The 18616-nt window shown below is 39.7% G+C and overlaps 1 protein-coding gene across 12 annotated transcripts in view; it reads left to right on the forward strand.

Moving 5' to 3' along the window:
- Positions 1 to 18616, forward strand: part of CELF2 (CUGBP Elav-like family member 2) — a 376931-nt gene that overhangs the window by 314276 nt on the left and 44039 nt on the right. For 11 of the 12 annotated variants that reach the window (XM_040595111.1, XM_040595113.1, XM_040595115.1 and 8 more), the window contains 3 exons: positions 5054 to 5133; positions 10026 to 10184; positions 11610 to 11673. In XM_040595111.1, coding sequence (XP_040451045.1) covers positions 5054 to 5133; positions 10026 to 10184; positions 11610 to 11673 — 303 coding nt within the window. The remainder of the gene's footprint in view (positions 1 to 5053; positions 5134 to 10025; positions 10185 to 11609; positions 11674 to 18616) is intronic. The other variant, XM_040595119.1, reaches the window with a different exon arrangement.

Raw genomic sequence — 18616 nt, forward strand, 5'->3', positions numbered from 1 at the left:
TTTTATCACACTTCAATTTCCATAGCTTTTTATTTGAGCCTTATCTTTTCTTTAAATAGAGGCTTTCATCTCAGAGGATCCCAAATACTTCTTGCAGCAGGAGTATTTTGGCAGCTTTTCGCTATTGTTTCTTCACAGAAATGGAAGAAAAAATGTTTACAGTGAACGAGGAAACTGTAGTGCAACCATCACACCACCAGCTGCGCAACCACCATGCGTGGTGCTGTGATGGCGCAGGTGACTTGAGAAATCTCATGAGCCTTCTACTGTGTCAGAGGGGTCACTATATATATTTATCTTTTTATCTATTTATTTATTTATTAATCTATTTAAACTTGATTACATCGGCCTTTCTTTCGTCTCCAGAACTTTCAAGGCATGGTTTTAAACTTCCCTTTTTAACTCTTGGCCTGATTCAAAAATATCTAGGGGTTTTGCATCTGTCTTTGGCTTCATTGAGGATTTGGGGGCTTTAAAACCTCTGGTGGACCATGGTAGTTTTATGTGGGAGGTTTCTTGTGCAGGTGTGAAACCTTAATTTGAGGCTTCCATGTGTGAAAATGTTCTACTTCACTTACAGCTCACAAGTATTGATGTTATGTTAAGGTGTGCATGAACATTTCAAAACGTACTATGGAAGCTGGAGATGAGAAGAATCAAGTGAAGCCAGAGCTGAAATGGGGCAGTGGCAATAATTCACTTGCTGGAGCAGCAAGCCCTAGGTTTGGGATGGCACAGGTCGAGGAGGGAGCTTGTCAAATTCCACAGCTTCTTCAAAATTCCCTTTCAGTTTGGGACGGGAGGGGGCAACCCTGTGAGTTTAGATGTTCTCTCAGCCAAGATGGCAAAGGTGATCATGTGCTCCAAAATACCTTCCGTGACAGGGCTGGGTGCCTGCCCTCCATTCTGCTTAGCAGAAGGAAGTTGCTTCGAGCAGCCTTTCCCCAGTCAGTCATTTGTCTGACGGAGGGGGTGAAAGGCAGCCTTGGAGAAATGACTAAAACTCTTAGACCTCCTTTCTCCCTCCCCTTTTGTTTCTGGTAGTGATCTCTGACACTTTGAAACCAGATGTGATAAATAATTGCAAGGTGACTTACAGGTTGGCTGCATTTCCGAAATGATTTTTTTTTTTTTTGGGTGGTTAGGTAGCTGGTGGTACAATACAAAGTAATTTCAAGGCATTCACTATAGAAATATCCCCCTCTCCGTGTTTTTTTCCCCAGAGAGCTCCACAGCTCCAGTAAGAAGGGAGTTATTGAGGCATCAGGATTCAGTATGGTAGAACAGAAATAGTTTGCTTGTAGCTATTGGTCTGGAAGACCTCGGCCCACAGCCCTACGATCAGTGCAGTGTTTCACAGGAGGAGGTAGGAGGCCATGGAAATCTTTCTTGTTTCCTTGCAACATGAGGCATGCAATCTTATTAGTCTTGTCCTCTTTATAATTGTGATTTACGGTCCCAGAGCTGGCAGTATGTTCCCAAAACACCACCTGTGTCTGTGAGATACTGTGAGTGAGAGCACGCTGAAAAGGGTTTTCCCAGCCCCTCAGAAACTGCTGTGGCAAGAGCACAGGATGGCTCAGGCAGAGCTCACCTGGCTTAAACAAGTGAAATCCAGTGTCCTTTGACACCAACTTCTAATTAAATTCTAGGTGCCCAGCAAAACCATGCTCCTAAAGTGCATATGTACCTCATATAGGAAAATAAAGGCACTGCCATTGACTGCGGGGGAGAATACAGGCGTCTCAGAACAGCTTTTCTGAATTTTTGGAGCCAAGAGTGGTTCCAAAGAATGTTTATCAATATGGTGATAGGCGCTTTATGTTTATAAATATAAATTTATATATCAGCTTTTCTGAATACCTGAATTATAGATGCAAGTTGAGTGTTTAGGTGACTGAATCCTATGACAGAGGCTTGACTCCCCATCCAGCGCGGCAGCCTGGTGGTGAAGGAGAGGATCCCATGGTTCACACGTATTAAACATATAAGATCCCATGGATCACACGTAATAAAATACATCTGCACACATAATAAATGTAAAAGTTTTGCGTGTGAGTGGCTGGGTTTGGTAGCTGAAAAAATAACCCTTGAATGTGAATACATGTAGCAATGTCCGGAAAGGTGGTTAAATTAGCTAGCATTTAATTGGGGTGCTTGATGGTAACAACTGAAGGTCTAGGTTTTCCAGTATTTTAGTAATAAGGTTGTCTACTGAATTTTTACCATGGTTATTGAGGCAAATTGGGTATTTACTGTGCAAATAGCCAATGTCCAACGGTGGGAAATGGCCTGCCGACTGGAAATAACAAGGAGACCTAACCTTGTAGCCTCTGACTGGTGAACCATAATTAAAATGCAGTCCTGTCTTCTCTGTGGAATGCTGTTTCCAAATGCTCATATTCCAGCCACATAGCCTCATCCATCAGGCATTCCCTTTGCCCAGAGAACAAGTTTCTTTCAAATTGGTAGCTCGCTTATATGGCACTTTACAGAGATCTGCTGCAAAGGTCTTTTTGCTCCATGACAAAGGCGACGGGATCCACACAAACGGATTTGGGCTGAGGGACAGGGAGGGAGGTTTTGCGGTAGCGCTGGGTGCTGAGTGTTGGGGTTAAAAAGAGAAAAAGCTGAAGGCAGGGAAGAGAGAGTCTGCTTTGTCTCAAGAGGAGTGCAGCTTTATTTCTCTGCTGATTCACATTTCTTTTGAGACCTGCTAATTGCAACATCTCTCAGTAAGTTAGTTACAGCAGTACTGCTGGGTAGAAATTGTGATAAATGCATAAACTGTGTCTTATTGATTTTTGTTGACATTTTACATGCTTCTTATGCATTCTAAACCTCCATTCAGTAATTGTCACTATGGTACACAGTCCTGGATAATGAGAGCAAAAGAAATGAATGAAGCAGTTTCTTGACCATTATAAACAATATTATTCAAGGCTCTGTATGGGGTTTCTCGCCTGCCCTCCAGTATATCTCTGTTTGTGCTCATCCTCCATTGAATTTGCAAGACGAGAAATGAAAACCCTTGGTGTTATTCCCTCTGCTAATGATAATAACAGAAATGTTTCTAAGAGAGATTACTTGGAGACAGATGGTAAATTTGGGCCTCTCTAATTTTAGTGCACAGCAGCAATATGGAATCTAGTGGAGGTACTGTAGTTTATTTACCATTCTACTGCACATGTTGTCTAGATCACCATACAGAAAGCCATTTAGTTGCATCATTTTCTTTGACAGAAATGTGTTGCTGAATAAGAATAGTATAGAAACACATCGTGTGGCTAAACAGCAGTAAGAAATCACCAGCTGTTATGTTACCTAAGAAATATGTAGAGTCACAACACGGCTGTGAAGTTTGAGTAAAAGAACTCTGACTTCTGATTTTATGATGCTCATCTGTCAGTCGGAGATGCTTAAGCCACCTTAGGTTCTCTTGTATCAAGGGCCTTCACATTAAAAAGGGAAAAAAATAAAAATACTGCATGATGCAAAAATGCATTGACTTTATTTTCATGACTAGATGTAGTGCTTTTGGGTAATGAACAGGCATTGCTTTCTCTTACTGTTGTTTGATTAAAATGTGAATACAGTCTTGACTTGATAATCTTACCAGGTACATACGCAGCAAAAAAGAAAAGGTATTTTATGCCTCAAATTGATCTGCATAAACCAAACAATCTGTTGCTTGTTGGATTGCAAAATGGTTTATTTTGCCCATTGGCCACAGGGGCAACAATATTGTATTTTTGATGCCAGAATGTAGCTTTCATGCATTAGCTCTGAAATGACAATATGCTTGAGCCTCTCAGTGCTTAGATTTGCTTCATTTGGAAATCTTTTAAGTAGTAATAATAATAATCATGTTTTGAGGAAATTGAGTGGAACACTAAATTATTCTCTGAAACCTAAGTTCAAACTGTGCAAGGCTAAGGGAGCTGAAAATCAATGCACTTTTAAAGTCATTAGAGATCACAAGTGAAATAAGTCTGTGTTGCTTTAGCTAAGCTTTTAGTGTGCCATGGTATTATTACAAAATCAGCCTGAATCTGCATTAATTTCACAGTCTTTTTCTTTAAGATGCCCAAGGGTGCATGAAGAATAAAATGTAAATCTCAGAAGGCAATGTTTTTATTGGTCAAAAGGGCAGTGAGTCATGCACTAAAAAAGTTGACCTGTACCATGCCCAGTGTAGGTATGACTGACAATAGTAGAGTGGTGGAAAAATAGCCCAGGCATTAACCTACTGGCTTTTCATTATGATTTAAAAGGCCTGAGGAGGGAGAAAAGTGATTTTTCAGTTATTCAGGTATATAGCTTCAGAACTGTTCAAGTTGGTGGTAGCTTTCGTAGATCAAAGAATTATGCTCGTACCTAGGACTCAGAGAAACAAAAAGCATAAAGATTTTTATTTTTAATATGTTACTTTCTTAAATGTTGAGATTCCACCTACATTACTGAATTTTGTCTGAGTGTTTTCACACTTAGTCGCAGGCAACACAAGTGGAGTTTTTCTCATCCTTATTTGTATGGTTGTTCCTGGTGCATCACAGAAATATGAGACATTATGGACTCCTTTATCAAATTCCCAGTTCAGCTGCCAGTGATGCCAGTCGTTCATTCACGATCCACAACTTACCTGCACAAAAGCTGTAACAAGCAATTGTTAATATCTGGTCTGAACAGACTAAACTATGCAATCCAAAGTCTACAGAAAAGCCTTACTTATTTCAAACCCTGTGGCTAAAGAACAAAAACAACAACAACAACAACAACAAAAACTGGAAAATAAACCCTGACTAATTAAAGGAAAAATCCTTGTCTCTTCACCCATCCACACCTAATTTTTTTTTTTTTCTTTCATCTATGGTCAGATTAGCAAGTCAGCACTGTCGATAAATAAACTAGAGAAGTTGTTTATTTTTATGTACTACTGAGAACAGTGTCGTCTTGTGGCCGTTCTCGTAGACTGTGTTGGTTTAACAAGCGTCCAACCCTTTTGTCTTGTTGTTTTTTGTCTTTCCTGCTCCCTGTCCCCTTGTTCCCACAGGCTGTGCGTTTGTCACATTTTCTACAAGGGCAATGGCACAGAATGCAATCAAAGCCATGCACCAGTCTCAGACCATGGAGGTACAGTACTGTATCATTTGCCCTTTCTTTGTTTTCTTTGTGCAAATGATTGCGAATGGTAAAGCCATGCTCTCCTGGATCAGATCAGACACATGACAATCACAGATTTAAACTTTTTACCAAGTCACTCTATCTGTCTTTGTGAAGCTTATTTTTCTGAATGACCTGGAAGCGTGCAATGAGGTTGCTGTGTGGTATCCAAACACAGCTCTTGATCCTGTTTTCAGTGGCATTCGGCAGAAAATAAAAATGCTGTCAAGACCGCTCCTCAGTCACACTCAGAGTGTATCTGATGAGTAAATTACTTTTAACACACCGCCCCCACCCCACCCCGAAAAATCGACGATTCTTTTAAATAGATTTTGAAGTGTTGTGGTTTGCAGTGCTCTGAGAAGAAGCTCAAGATATTTAACCTGGCCATGCTGAGTTACTAGTGCATGTGTTTTTCTGCAAATAGAATCTCTTTTTAAGTTAATATAATTTATCCTCCTTCGTGTAGCCAATAAAAATGCTAACGATGACAGAGCATACCGAAGTGTGGCACTTCCTGCAGAGTGCCATCGTGGCTGGCCCCTCGCAAGCAACACTCTTTATTTCCTTCCAAACTGCCTCTACGGCCTCGTATTTTATCACGATAAGCAACAGAAAACTTTAAACCTGTTCACTTAACGTGAATATAACTGCAGGCTACCGATCCGTTCATTGGAGTGGTTAGCGAATGCCACAGCTTGTCTGGCAATCTCAAAATTTTTTTCAGTCTGTGATTTTTGTCATGGTCTTTCAGAATTTTGCACAAAACCCCGCACAAGTATGAAGTCTTTACTTACTCTGGATCTTCTAGCTTATCATTGGAGAGTGCATGTTATACTGTATTATGTATACTGTATCTTCGTGTAGTGATGATTTTTCTCAGAGGTGGCATTGATGTTATGTGCACTTGTTTTATTTATTTATTTATTTATTTATTTCACCAGGACCTTTCAATTTTATTTTTTTTTCCTCAGTGATTTTTCTTTGCAATGCTCTAGTCTCCCAAAGCATGCTGGGTGCTAAACAATCATTATTGCGTCATGTCGTTGAGCTGCTTTGTGTAACGAGCCAAGGGGGGAGACCAAGGGTGGAAGGGTGGACAGAGGAGAAGAAGGAGAAGATAAAAATCAAGCCAGTGCATGAAAATGTCTCTTAACTGTTTCCTGTGTACTACAAGTAATGATACCAGCATTGCAAAGCTATTGTCTTTCCAAACATCACGTTTGAATTTGGTTGAGCTTCTTTTATAATCAATGTGTTTTCTTTTCAGTGCAATGCATTTTTAGACCCTGAGTGTACAGTTTTAGATGAGAATCTGCCAATGAGATGAGAATAATTTAAACGATCTTTACTAGAAAGCTGCTGTTACAGAAGCTATGCAGTCTGACAGTATCTTGTGAAAAAACTGCCACTTTGAGTCTCTGAAATAATACTCGTAGTAAATTGTCTGCCATGCACTGCTCCATTAATTTAGAGCTATACGTTTTGCTGGGTTTGATTCCAAGTAAAAAGGAAATGTTTATTGGTAATACTGTGTTTTACCTATATTTTCCATGTGTTTTAATGTATTTTTCTGTCTAGCAAAATGAACTTTACACAGCTCTACATCAGAAGATGGTAAAATTAAAGAGATAATACCTCCCAGACAAATTCTCCCATTCTTCTGTTGTACGCAGCACTCCAACAGAGGCTGTACTTTGATGTGATACTCCTATTGACTTTAGTTCTATAGAATGGTTACTCTTGGATCAAAATACTTCTCAACACCTTTAGAGACGTCATCAATGAGATCCCCAAATTGGCCAGGTGATTCCAAATATTTTGCACTTTGAACATCTGGGTCTTTGTGTCAGTTGAGCTTAGGCTGAGAGTCCCTTCTTGGAGAGAAGCAGTACACCCTCCAGCTCCATGGCTGAGGGACTCAACGGAGTCTGTTCCTACTGTTTTGACAACACAAAGAAAAATATGAAGGCAGCACCAGCTGTTGGGAAGAAAATGGCACTGAATGGCATGGAGATACCAAGCCATTGAATCAGGAAGGGAGATGCACCTTGGGTATGTGCTGGGAGCTTCCTCTCAAGGTAGAAAATGGAAGAGCATAAAACAGAAATCACCCTTTAAGCAAAAAAAAATTGCTCGCTTTTGCCAATACTCTTCTAGTAAAAGGATAACTTGGGTTTGCTAGTATTAAATCTCAACTCAGCCTGAAACAGTGGCCCTTGGACACTTTTGTTTCCTGTTCTTTTGCAAACAGAAGTGGGCTTGGGGGACAATATATAGCACACAAGTATGTTTCAACCCAAATACTGCAGATTTTTTTTTTTCTGATTTCATTGTTTTCAGTTCTTTGGCACGCATCATTGAACAAGATGAATTTCCAAAGTGGGCTAAGCACGAGCAATGGGGATGTTAAGTCCAGATCAACACGTCTCATAGAATAATGAATTCTCTTACTTCTCTTTCCACCTGACTTTCTGACCTGGTGAAATCAACTGATTTTAAAAACGTAATTGCTGCTCTAGAGTTTTTGCTCTTCTATCTCATTTCTATGGAAGTTTTTTGTTTGTTTAAGGCATTCAAATGCAGCACCAGTATGAGACACTAATTTGTTATCATGGAGTAAATTTGATGAAACAATAACAACCCTTTTCTCATATAGAGCCACTTGCTACATATAATTTCAGTCTTCAGAATGTTTGCTCTCTTGAAAATGATGAAGCGATGAAATATAGAGCAGACAGTGAAAAAATGAATTATAGATTCATAAATTGCAGAGATAGTTTTTACACAATTTACTGACATTTAAGCATTCATAAATACGATGTCAGCTGTAGTGTTGAATGCTGAGCTGCTGAACTGAGAACTGAAATAGCTATATGATATTTCTTCCTTTGAAATTAATTCTATTTCTTTGGAAATAGATTTGATTCTCCTGTACATCTAGGTAGAAGGTAGTAAGTTCTGGTTGTTCTTAGACCAGTGCTGCCAAACCTCCTATTAAATAGAAAGACCTTGCTTTTTTTATTAGTGAAACCAGGAAAAAGTCTTTCTCACACACACACACAAAATTCTCTTTTTTACCCTAAAGGGTCTTGTTTTTAATATTAGTATAAAAATCACTGGAGAGAGGTAATTGTGTAACAAGCTGACTCCTTCCTAATCTTTATTTGATTGCTGGAGTGGTATGTATCTCCTTTCTTTCTCACTAAAACACTGAAAGACATTTTTACAATGAAACACACAGGAAAGGAGTTGGAGGTGGAATAATAAATCACAAGTGATGATTTTCTAAGGTAGTTCTAAAGGAACAGTATTGATGGGACATCTTCATACAAGAGATATTATTATTGTGGTTTATTTCGTCTTTTTGTCTGTTGATTGTGAATATTCTTATCATTTGTCCTGGTGTGAAGTTCTTCAGAGAAAAGGTACACAGCTGCTTTTTGTAAATAATAGAGGCCAGGAACTTTTCTGAAGATGTTCACAGTGTTACGAGAGCAGTCATGGGAAGAGTTAGGTTAAGTACAACGCTGCTCTGCATCCCACGCTACACACTTTGGCTTAAGCGCTGCTGTGTTTTTTGGACTGAGTCACCTTTCACTCATACCATTGTGTTTAGATTGAAGTTAGACAAGAAATTAGTATAACAAAGCATGGCGAGTGGAGGGAAGTTATTTATCGGATCCTATGAAACTGGAAAACAGTATGAAATGGATTGACAGTTTCTATGACTCACAAAATGCTTGAATTAATTTGAAGAACTGAATCATTGCAAGATATAGTTTGCTCCCTTGATTTGAAAAAATGAAGACTTGAAAGGTTAAAATATGAAAAATTTGTTAGCAGGGGGGAAAATAGACCGAAAGTGACAGAGGTATCCTTCGTATTCATGTGTCTCGTTCTCTTAGTGACTTTGCCCAGGAATATCGAACCTGCAGTCCAAGGGAAATATTCGGCTTACCTCAAAAGTCCATCTGGTCCATGACATCCTATGTGTTCTCAGGGGTCCCTCAGACGGGATGAAGAGTAGGCTGCAGACCAGATCTCTAGTTCTTTCTTACAGCTCCCCTATTTTCTAATGTGCCTTACAGCCCTCCCATAACATGTAACAAGAGGGTCATAGAAGCAATAGAAGAAATGGTGGCAATCAGGAATGGGCTGCTCTCACCAGAACTAGTCACTTTTTGGTCTGCATTCTGCCCTTTGTTCAGTTCTCAAAGGTGCTTGATACAAAGCGTGCCCGGGAGCAGACCGCAGGTGGGTGCATTGTCCAAGCAGCATCGCCCTTTGTACTCACTTGGGACTGGGGGTCCTTGGTATGGAAAGGACCGGTGACCCACTGATGATGGTCTCTGAAGTAAATCCGCTGCTCACAGTATATTTACATAGGGTACACAAGCCAGCTGCATCGAGCGTGACTGCACAGCCAGACGGTGGTGGCCGGGTGGTGTTGGCTGTGTGGTCCCTGGCAGCAGGGAGGTTGGACACCTCTACCTTTGGCGATGCCTTGAAAACAGACTGCAGGCAAAGCATCACGTCCATCTCATCAGCTGTGAAGCTTAATTAAAGAGGACTGGTACATTTCGCTATCTCTGGCAGCAATTTTGATAGCTGGAAGGAAAAGAGAGCCTGAGGAAAAGTGCTTGATAAAAAGAACTGGAGAATCAATAATTTTTGCATAGCCTTTTTTCCTAAGAAGCTGAAAACCTTAGTCCTTGTGCTCCTACGTATGCCAGGCAGAGAGGGTGAGCAATCAGGACATGCCATTGCTGGTGGCCCTGTGGGACGTGGCTGAGCTCACGGTGTGAGGGTGACTCGGTGTGATTTAACGCTTCTGTCTTTCCTGATCTGTCTAACCACAGGGCTGCTCTTCGCCAATCGTGGTGAAGTTTGCCGATACCCAAAAGGACAAGGAGCAGCGGCGTTTGCAGCAGCAGTTGGCACAGCAGATGCAACAGCTCAATACTGCCACTTGGGGAAACCTCACAGGTCTTGGAGGACTCACACCACAGTATCTAGCTGTAAGTTCATTTCAGAGGCGGTGTCTATATTCTGCTGTATTTATTTTAGAACGACGGTAAATCAGCTATAGTAAAGTCCCTGCAATAAGTATCCTCCAGGATATGTAGCATGTCGTCTTCTACATAAAAAAATGCTGTATGTTTATCACATGGCCTAAAAATAAGTAACAGGAACGAGAATTTGAATAAACATTTCAAGATGTGTCAGTGCTATCCAAGGGAAGCATTTAAAGTTTACTCATGCTGCAAAATAAAATTTGATTCCATTAGTTTTATTGTTCTTTTCAATGTTAGAATCTGGTTTTTATAGCTGGAATAAAATTTAAGTTCTTTCTGAGGGGAGGACGGATAGGCAGCTGAGCACTGTAGGGGCCCTATCTGTATGGTACAGCCTCTAAACTAGATGGTTGCTGTATGGTACAGCCTCTAAACTAGATGGTTGCTGTTCAGTCCTCTAATTTTGCACATTTTCATTTGGAAGCGGCTTTCACTTTAACGCATGGTCCTCTTAACACTAAATGTGCGTGGCTCATGATACCTCGTAGAGAAAGTGAAGATGGTAGGGGAAAGCCACTTGTTTCTCATAAATTTAAGATGGTCTTTTCCATTTGTAATGTGAGGAAGAGGCGTTAGCTGCTGCCCCTGTTGGAGAACTTGGAAATCCAGAGCCACCTCTCTTAGGTCTTGGATGGCCCAGAGAGACGCCCCTGCAGCACAGCTGAGAGGGGCCTCTGACCTCTGTGGCTCTGGAGTTGAGAGGTCTGGTTGAGCAGCTTTTGGATAACTTGGCAGTTCCCGATGGTTCCAAGTTAGACAAATAGATGCATCCATATATATTTACTGTGTATGCATAAATACGTCATTTGTAAGAGTGCAGTGCTTTGGTATAGCGATATAATTATAAACAGCCATTTACCTGGCAATTAAAAATATATATTATTACTGAGGTAGGCTGAACTGTCATATACAAACACTGAGTCTAATGAGTATCTGTGTGCTTGATTCATAAAGATAATAAAGAAAAAACTGAATTCAGGGCAATGGGGGAGAATGGACCATGATTGACAGAGATGAGTTATGGTAACTACTAGACTACAGAGGGTTGTAATTAGTCACGCTATGTTGGTTTAAATAGATTTAACACCTGGTTGTTAAAAAGAATAAATTGATTAATTGTTTTAAAGCAGCCATGTTATTGAGTTTCCCTTGTGTCTCTGTGTTTCTTAATAGAGATTAGACATTAATATGGATTTACAGCATTGACTCTAGGGATGTTCATTCTGACAATAGAGAGAAGCAAGAGACTGTATAAATGTAAAGGAAAGCATAAATACTTGAAATGTGAAATGATAGCTCATTTTAGTTTTATCTTTGTTTGTTACATTGATGTCAGGTAGATTGCTGTATTGTGTTGTTACTTTGCAGCTTCTGCAGCAAGCAACTTCCTCCAGTAACTTGGGTGCCTTCAGCGGCATTCAGCAAATGGCCGGTAAGTTAAAAACCATTTCATTTTGCTCCAGCTATGTTTTGTATTCTCAAGCTATTGAATTCTGTACCTCTAATAATCACATTGTCAGGGGTGTGGGGGGGGTGTTGTGTATTAAATGTGACAGATGTATTGGCAGGGGACAGCTTGCGGTTCAACATCAATAGAAACACTTTCTCCCCTCTTTCAGAAACTGAAATTAAACCCAGAGCTCCCAGGTTGTGCAAACAGTTTGTCTTGCATTAGTCACCTGCCATTTGTCCAAAGTAACCAATTGTAAATTGCAGGAGAGCTCTTAGTCCCTGCAGCCGCATCCTACCCTATGAAAAGTGTCAGTAGAGCAACAGCAGGATTACATTCTAATTTCCAGTGAGATTTCTGTGTCCTGAAAAATCAAATTAATGGCAGCCCTCAAACATTGTAATAATAGGTGGTGAATGAAAATGTTCTGACCTTTTTAATGAAACCCAAGATTACAGACCTACCTTCAGTATGAATTTTCAGGCTCCTTTTATAGTAATTGAAAATTAACTGGGTGCCTTTTGGACTTTGGAACCCTAGTTGACAAAATTACACAACAAAAGATTTTACGTAAAAGTATAATCTTTAGTCGGGAGGAAAAAAGAAAGAAAGGAAAAGGGGGAAAAAAATCAAAGTGTGAGCAGATTTGAAAGCCAGCTAGTTGGAGGGTTTCTTAGTAATGAGCTGTGTGCCAGTAGTAACTGATGTGTAGTGATTAGCAAAAGGTCACTCCCACTGTGTGACCTACCATGCTGATACCCTAACTTAACATGATGCTAGAGAAGGCAGCATGTGCAGTAAATCAGAGCACAGATGCACATTATGCCTGCCGCGAGAAACTGTTAAAAAGCTTTTTTTTCTTGTTAGAGGGAAGGAGGAAAAAAAAAAAAAAAAAGCACAAAACCCCTAAATTGCTACATTAGTTTATTTTAATCATGAACCCACTGAATCAATGAAATACAACATTGTACTTGCCTCATCATCACAAAACAAGGGCTAAAATATTCAGAAGTCTTTATGAACACCATTTTCACACTCTTCTTTTAATCTTGGTCTTTTGCTTCTTCTGATTCTGCTTTGAATGAAGCCTGAAATACTTTAACAAGTATAGATATACTGCACTGTATAGCTGTACCCCACAGGTATTCTTTGCTCAATCGTTATATTATGCCATTATTGCGGTGACATCAGAGACTAATGTGAACCTGCTGTCTGACAATATAAATTGGCCTACAGATGACAATATCTCTGAATTATTCTCTCTTCCTCAGACCTGCTGGCAGTGCTTGCTGGTTCTATTATGTTACACTTGCAATCTAGCATTTTTTCATCAAAAAAATGTATCTTAATATGATAAACAGAACAGAGGGTTTCAGTAACAGTTTTATACTTGGCAGTTTTGGAAGAGGCTTTGAGCTCAGATTGTGTTTTAATGTTTTCATATTTGGTTAGGTCTACAAAATGAAAAAATTGAGACACCAAGGAAAAATAATGTGATATCCATTGTGTTACGTGCACCTGAGAAGTTTTCTGTTGCTATTTCTCACTGTTAATGTAGATTCAGCTTGGTTTTTAGGAACTGTGTTGAAACTAAGAATTTTAGTCAAGTAATTTCAGAATGGGCTCTCAATCCAGGATGTGATTTATTCTCTGAACATCATATGGTCTTGATACTAGTAGAAAATCATCTTAAGAAATCGTAGTGGCACATCATTGTTACTTGAGGGATATACCTGCTCAACTAAGATTAGATTGCTAATGCACTCATCTATGGGATAATTTAATGACTGACTGCCTCCCATGGAAAGTATGTACTTTTTATCTTATATTCGTGTTATCAAAACAGCTTGACGTTTACTCCTTTCTTTCCCCAAAACATGTAAGCCTTAAACCTTTCTGTTCAAGGAAAAATTAATGATACTAAATTTCTCCCTGTGCTGGAGCTCTACATGAAAGTGCCGAAGACTAAGCGCTATTTCATCATTAGGGCTGAGAGTTCATGTCCTCTCCTCAGAAATCATGCAGTACTATGTCGTGCAGTGCATCTAGTATTAAAGATCTGTGTATTTTATTTTGTGAAAGGAACAGAAAATACTCCTGCGTCAGCAGCAAGATCTTGCATTCCCTGCTGAAGGCATCCTTGAATGTCTGTAAAGGCCTAGAGTTTTTTAACTTAAGCTGTGTATGTTCATGTTACAAAGATTAATATAATATGTGTTTCCACATTGACTATAGCTTGCCTATTAATATAGTATTTCAAAGATGAGGAATAACATCTAAACACAATTGAGTGAGGAGCTAAAGAAGATCTGTCATTGCAGCTTACAAGTTCTTTGAACTTTATGTTTGAGGGGTCCAGCTTTTCTCTTTGAAGACATTGGGCGTGCTTACCACATAATTCAGACATTAAAAGTTTGATCAAAAGCAACGTAAGCCATTGCAATTTCACTCTTACTTACATGTCAGGGCTCTAACACTTCTTTTGTGCTCAAGTCTTGATGAAGACATGGTTTACTAAATTAGGACTTCTAATACAGCCACACACCCTTGTGCAAAATTAGGGACCTTTGGATCTGCAAGTATTTATGTGTACTGCTAAAGCTCGTGTTGTCTCTGTGCTGAACAGAAAGGACACAGTACACACCCTGCTGCGCACGTGAAGAAATATTGGCCATGCAGTCCTCAGCGATAATATTTCTTAAAGCAATTTTCTTTGCCAGCCCAGCAAAAACACTGGTGTTCAGTGTGAAGTTTCAAATTTGCTTTCCCTGATATCATGCCTCAGTCTGGTTAAAGCAGTTTTTATGTGGCAAAAGCAGGGTTCTTTGGTTTTGTTGAAAGGAGTTTTCCAGGCAGTTCTGGTTGAAGATAATTGGAATTTGTTGGTTGGTTTGTTTATTTGGGAGCTGGGGATCCAATCCAAAGAAAGAGGGGGATTTTTTTTCAAGAACTCACTAACATATAGACATTAAACACACAGAGCATCAGCTTTAAAAGTGAATGCTGTTCTTGCCGTAGCAGCCCACTGGCACAACTATATGTTCAGTATTGCCATTGCCCTGTGCTCATAAACCGTGTGTGAAGTCCAAGCAAGTCATGGAACTGGTTTAACTAACATCTGTGAGATATTAAAATTTGAGAGACAAAAGTTGTAGTTTACCATTCAGCTTTCCAGTCTTTGGGGTTCCACGATTGATTTTTCACATTTTTCAATAAAAATCTTGATGAAATTGTTTTCTTTCAGGAGCCATGCCAAAGAAAACAATGCAATATGCCGAGACTGGTAATAAAGTTGGTAGAGTTGGCAACGCTGCCTTTGGTCTTGCAGTAATCCCCTGGCCTTAACGACAGGAGCTAACCCTACCTTGCCAAACTCCGCTTCACTGTCCTTTGTAAAGCATGCAAGCACATGCCATTGTCATGTGTGAATTTTACAGTGAGCACTTCCTCACTTTCCCTCCCCTCCTCTGATACCTGATAATGCCAATTTAAAGGCAATGTTTCTCTTACATGCATCTCAAGCTTCAGTGTCTAGCCTGTGCTTTGTCTTTGGGGAAGGCTAATAATGTAGATGAATTACATTATGTGATTTGGTTGTCTTACTTTAAAAAGACAATGCAAGCTACATTAAGCACTAGCAACCTTTCAAGCAAAAAAGATTCCTCCTTCAAATATATACAAATTGCATGGAAAGCTTAGTTCAAAGGAGATAGAAGTTGCTTGAATGTTTGCATTGAATTTGGCTGTCGCTGGATCAGGTCCCAAAAGCTGCAGTTATTTAAACCAACCTGCCTGTTTAAGAACCTGGAAAGCACTATACAGGCGTATTAAACAGGGAGGTTTTCTATTCCATAGGGTGATTGTAGAAAACCGAAATGTTCAAAAATATACGATGTCTGAAGATTTTCTATCGTCCATTATTGTAAAATGTTTTGGCAGGAATAAACATTCTCTCATACAGAAATATTTCTAGATGTGTGGCAATGCAGGACATAAAAACATGTACAAGTACCCATAAAAGACACAAAGGGACTCTCTTAATTTCATTGAACAGACAGTGTATTTTGCTTTCTGAGGTCACGCAGAAGAAGAAGCCATGCTTTTGGCTTTTCTTGCTTTGGCTTTCAGATCCCTAAACCCTCTACACCTGGGACTTTTTGTATTTTTTCAATGTATGGGGTTTTTTCCAAGGCCTTTCCAAACTCTCTCACAGTTTGGTTGCATTTCGGGTTGAACTTCTGGCTCTTTGTGAGCCCTGTTCAATCCATTTCACCCTTCTTCTGTTACCCAAGCCAGATTTCCTCCTGTTGCAGGGTCTGTAGGAGCAGATGGGTGAGAGAAACTCTGCAAGGTTCTGCTTTCTGAATATTTTCCTCTAATTGTTGGATTGGCTCAGTGGATCTGGAGGGACCAGTTGGAAGCCAGGACCATCTGCACAAAAGCTCTATACTTTCGCATTGGCCCAAGGATCTCTTTATATCCTCTGACTCTTGGATGGCTTCATTCCAGCAAAGCCGTACTGAAAGAGGGTTTCTCCTGCTATGACCTCTTTAGGGATATCATATTAAAAGTAAAGGTCACTGAGAAACTGTTTCCAGCTCAAGGGAAATAGCTGTTTCTTAAAGATAACGACCAGTTTTGAGAATCTTGACCTCGGGGACCAAAAACAGAGCTTTTGTAACACTAATTCCATTGGAAGCCCTACTTAATTTAACACATACAATTAGTTGGGGTTTTTTGGTGGTTTTTATTTGGTTGGTTTGTTTGTTTTTTAAGCTAATAAATTAAACAACCCCATTTGACATTTTTTGGAGAGGCAGAGTTTGAAGCAAGTGAGACTGTTCTCAATCCACACGTTGCTCCTGCTCATAGGAGAGGCACCTTCAGAGAAGACCCAGTGCCTAGCAGTTCATGAGACGTGCCTCTTCAGGTGGGAAAAGTACATGATGTGGAAGTTTGGCCCGTGAAGGGGGAGTCACGCCCCAGCAGCAATTCATCCTACCAAGGGCTGGGGTTAATCTGTCTATTTTAGGATCAGATGAATCATCCACTTGCTCTACTTTGACTATAGCAAGAGCCTGGGTTAGTAAATTTTACTGGGAAAAAGTTAGATTGGATGAGTCTTTCCCACTAGGATTGGCAAGTTTCAATTGAGAAAAGCCAGGCTGTGTTTACAGCATGCATAACCTGAAAATGTGCTGAAACCCTACGTAATCGACTTGTAACTCTAACTTTCAGTCCGATTTAAGCCTGTAGGCTTAAAAAACAGGGCAGAATCAAATGTGGACTTAAAAGTTATTTTAAGGGCTTTGATAAACCTGATAATAAACAGTCAGCATACCTTAAGCACTGTTCAGATAAGCACTTTTTCTAAAGACAGAGCATATATGGTTTGATGGAGGTAGCACTCAGGTCTCCCGTCTGTTTTAATTTGTCGAATATTGCTGGAATAACGTTACACTCTTTCAGGCACAGGCCATGAAGCCTTACCCTCATTTTTAATATCAGCATCCCAAATGGCTGCTGTCAGTATTAGGAAATATTTGCGTTGTGGCCTGGAGATGATAAATTTTACCTTAATCCATGGTTTTTAAGCTGCAGACAGGATTTAATTCAGAAGAAGTAAATCCCAATAATAGAGAAAAATAAAATTTCCAAAGAAAAGGAAGTTGAGTTGCTGGGAACTGCTTACAAGCTATCCAGATTTGGCTCTAGTAATTACCACTGACTTTGAACTCTCCATGCATATATTGCCACTAAAATGTAGCCACTGCCTTCCTTTGTTAGGAATTTGTTCAGCAAGCGAATCTCAGCTATTTCCTAATATGATTTTACTGTGGTTTTGGAAATTCAAGAGCTGATGAGGCCTAAGAATTCTTCAGGAACGGCTCGTGGTTCTGTTGCCTCCTCTACAAATAGCCAGTAATTCCAAATTTACAGTTATCACAGGAGGAAAGCTGCGGTGACTGAAATGAAGCAAATTGCTTCATTGTATGAAAATTTGTGTCAGAGGCAGCACAAGAAGTTGTAAAATGTAAATCCTGTGCTCTCAAAATTTCCCCATGTTTTCACAGAACTGCATCTGTGACTGTGCAGCACTACAAAAATTTCCTGTGAATGTGCTAATAGGCCTTATGAGAATGTTCTATCACCATCCATCTGTCACTTTTTAACAGGCCTGATTGGCAAGCACTTGTAACAACTGACATCTGTTCTCGCTTATTGATATGTAGATTTATGGTAATTGCTGTGAACAATAAGACACAAAATTACCTAAGGTGAACATTAAATTAAATTTTCATGCCCCTATCCTTATAAATAATTTTTTTAAAAATCTTAAGTTTCAAGCAAGGCATACCGTGCATCTGTTTTGTACATAATTTAATTGTTTTTTTAATCTGCCAAACAACAAAATGCAAGTTGAATTTCCTTGCAATCTTGAATATTTGCCAAGCTGATAGCACATTGGTAAATACATGTTATTAAAAACGAAATCAAACTGTATTGTGATTCCGGGGTTTTTAATCATTTCCCTTTAATTCCCAACATCGTCTCCATCACAAAGATCAAGAGTTATTCCTCACCCAGAAGTTGGTTGTGGTTTTTTTTTCCTCTACAGGGGGATTTTCATTTTTCATGTGCAGCTCTGCCTATGAGGCTGTTCTTCAGCATTAAGCAATTTGCATTTCTTCAGAGAGAGGTGCATTTGCTGAGTGAGCAGCACTTTCAGATAAAAACGATCTACTCATTTGCGGTCCGGCTCTGCTGTGGGATTTGGGACTGTTTTGAAAAAGCTGTAGGATGTGAACTGTATGAAGGCAGTGTGTGAAAGGGGAGAGAATGAGAGAGCAGATTAGTCCGACAGAACTATACCTTAGCTGAAGTTCAATTGAACCAGAAGTCCCTGTTTGAAAGCAAAGTGCTT

This window comes from Falco naumanni, chromosome 5, assembly GCF_017639655.2.
Source record: "Falco naumanni isolate bFalNau1 chromosome 5, bFalNau1.pat, whole genome shotgun sequence".
Classification (NCBI taxonomy): domain Eukaryota; kingdom Metazoa; phylum Chordata; class Aves; order Falconiformes; family Falconidae; genus Falco; species Falco naumanni.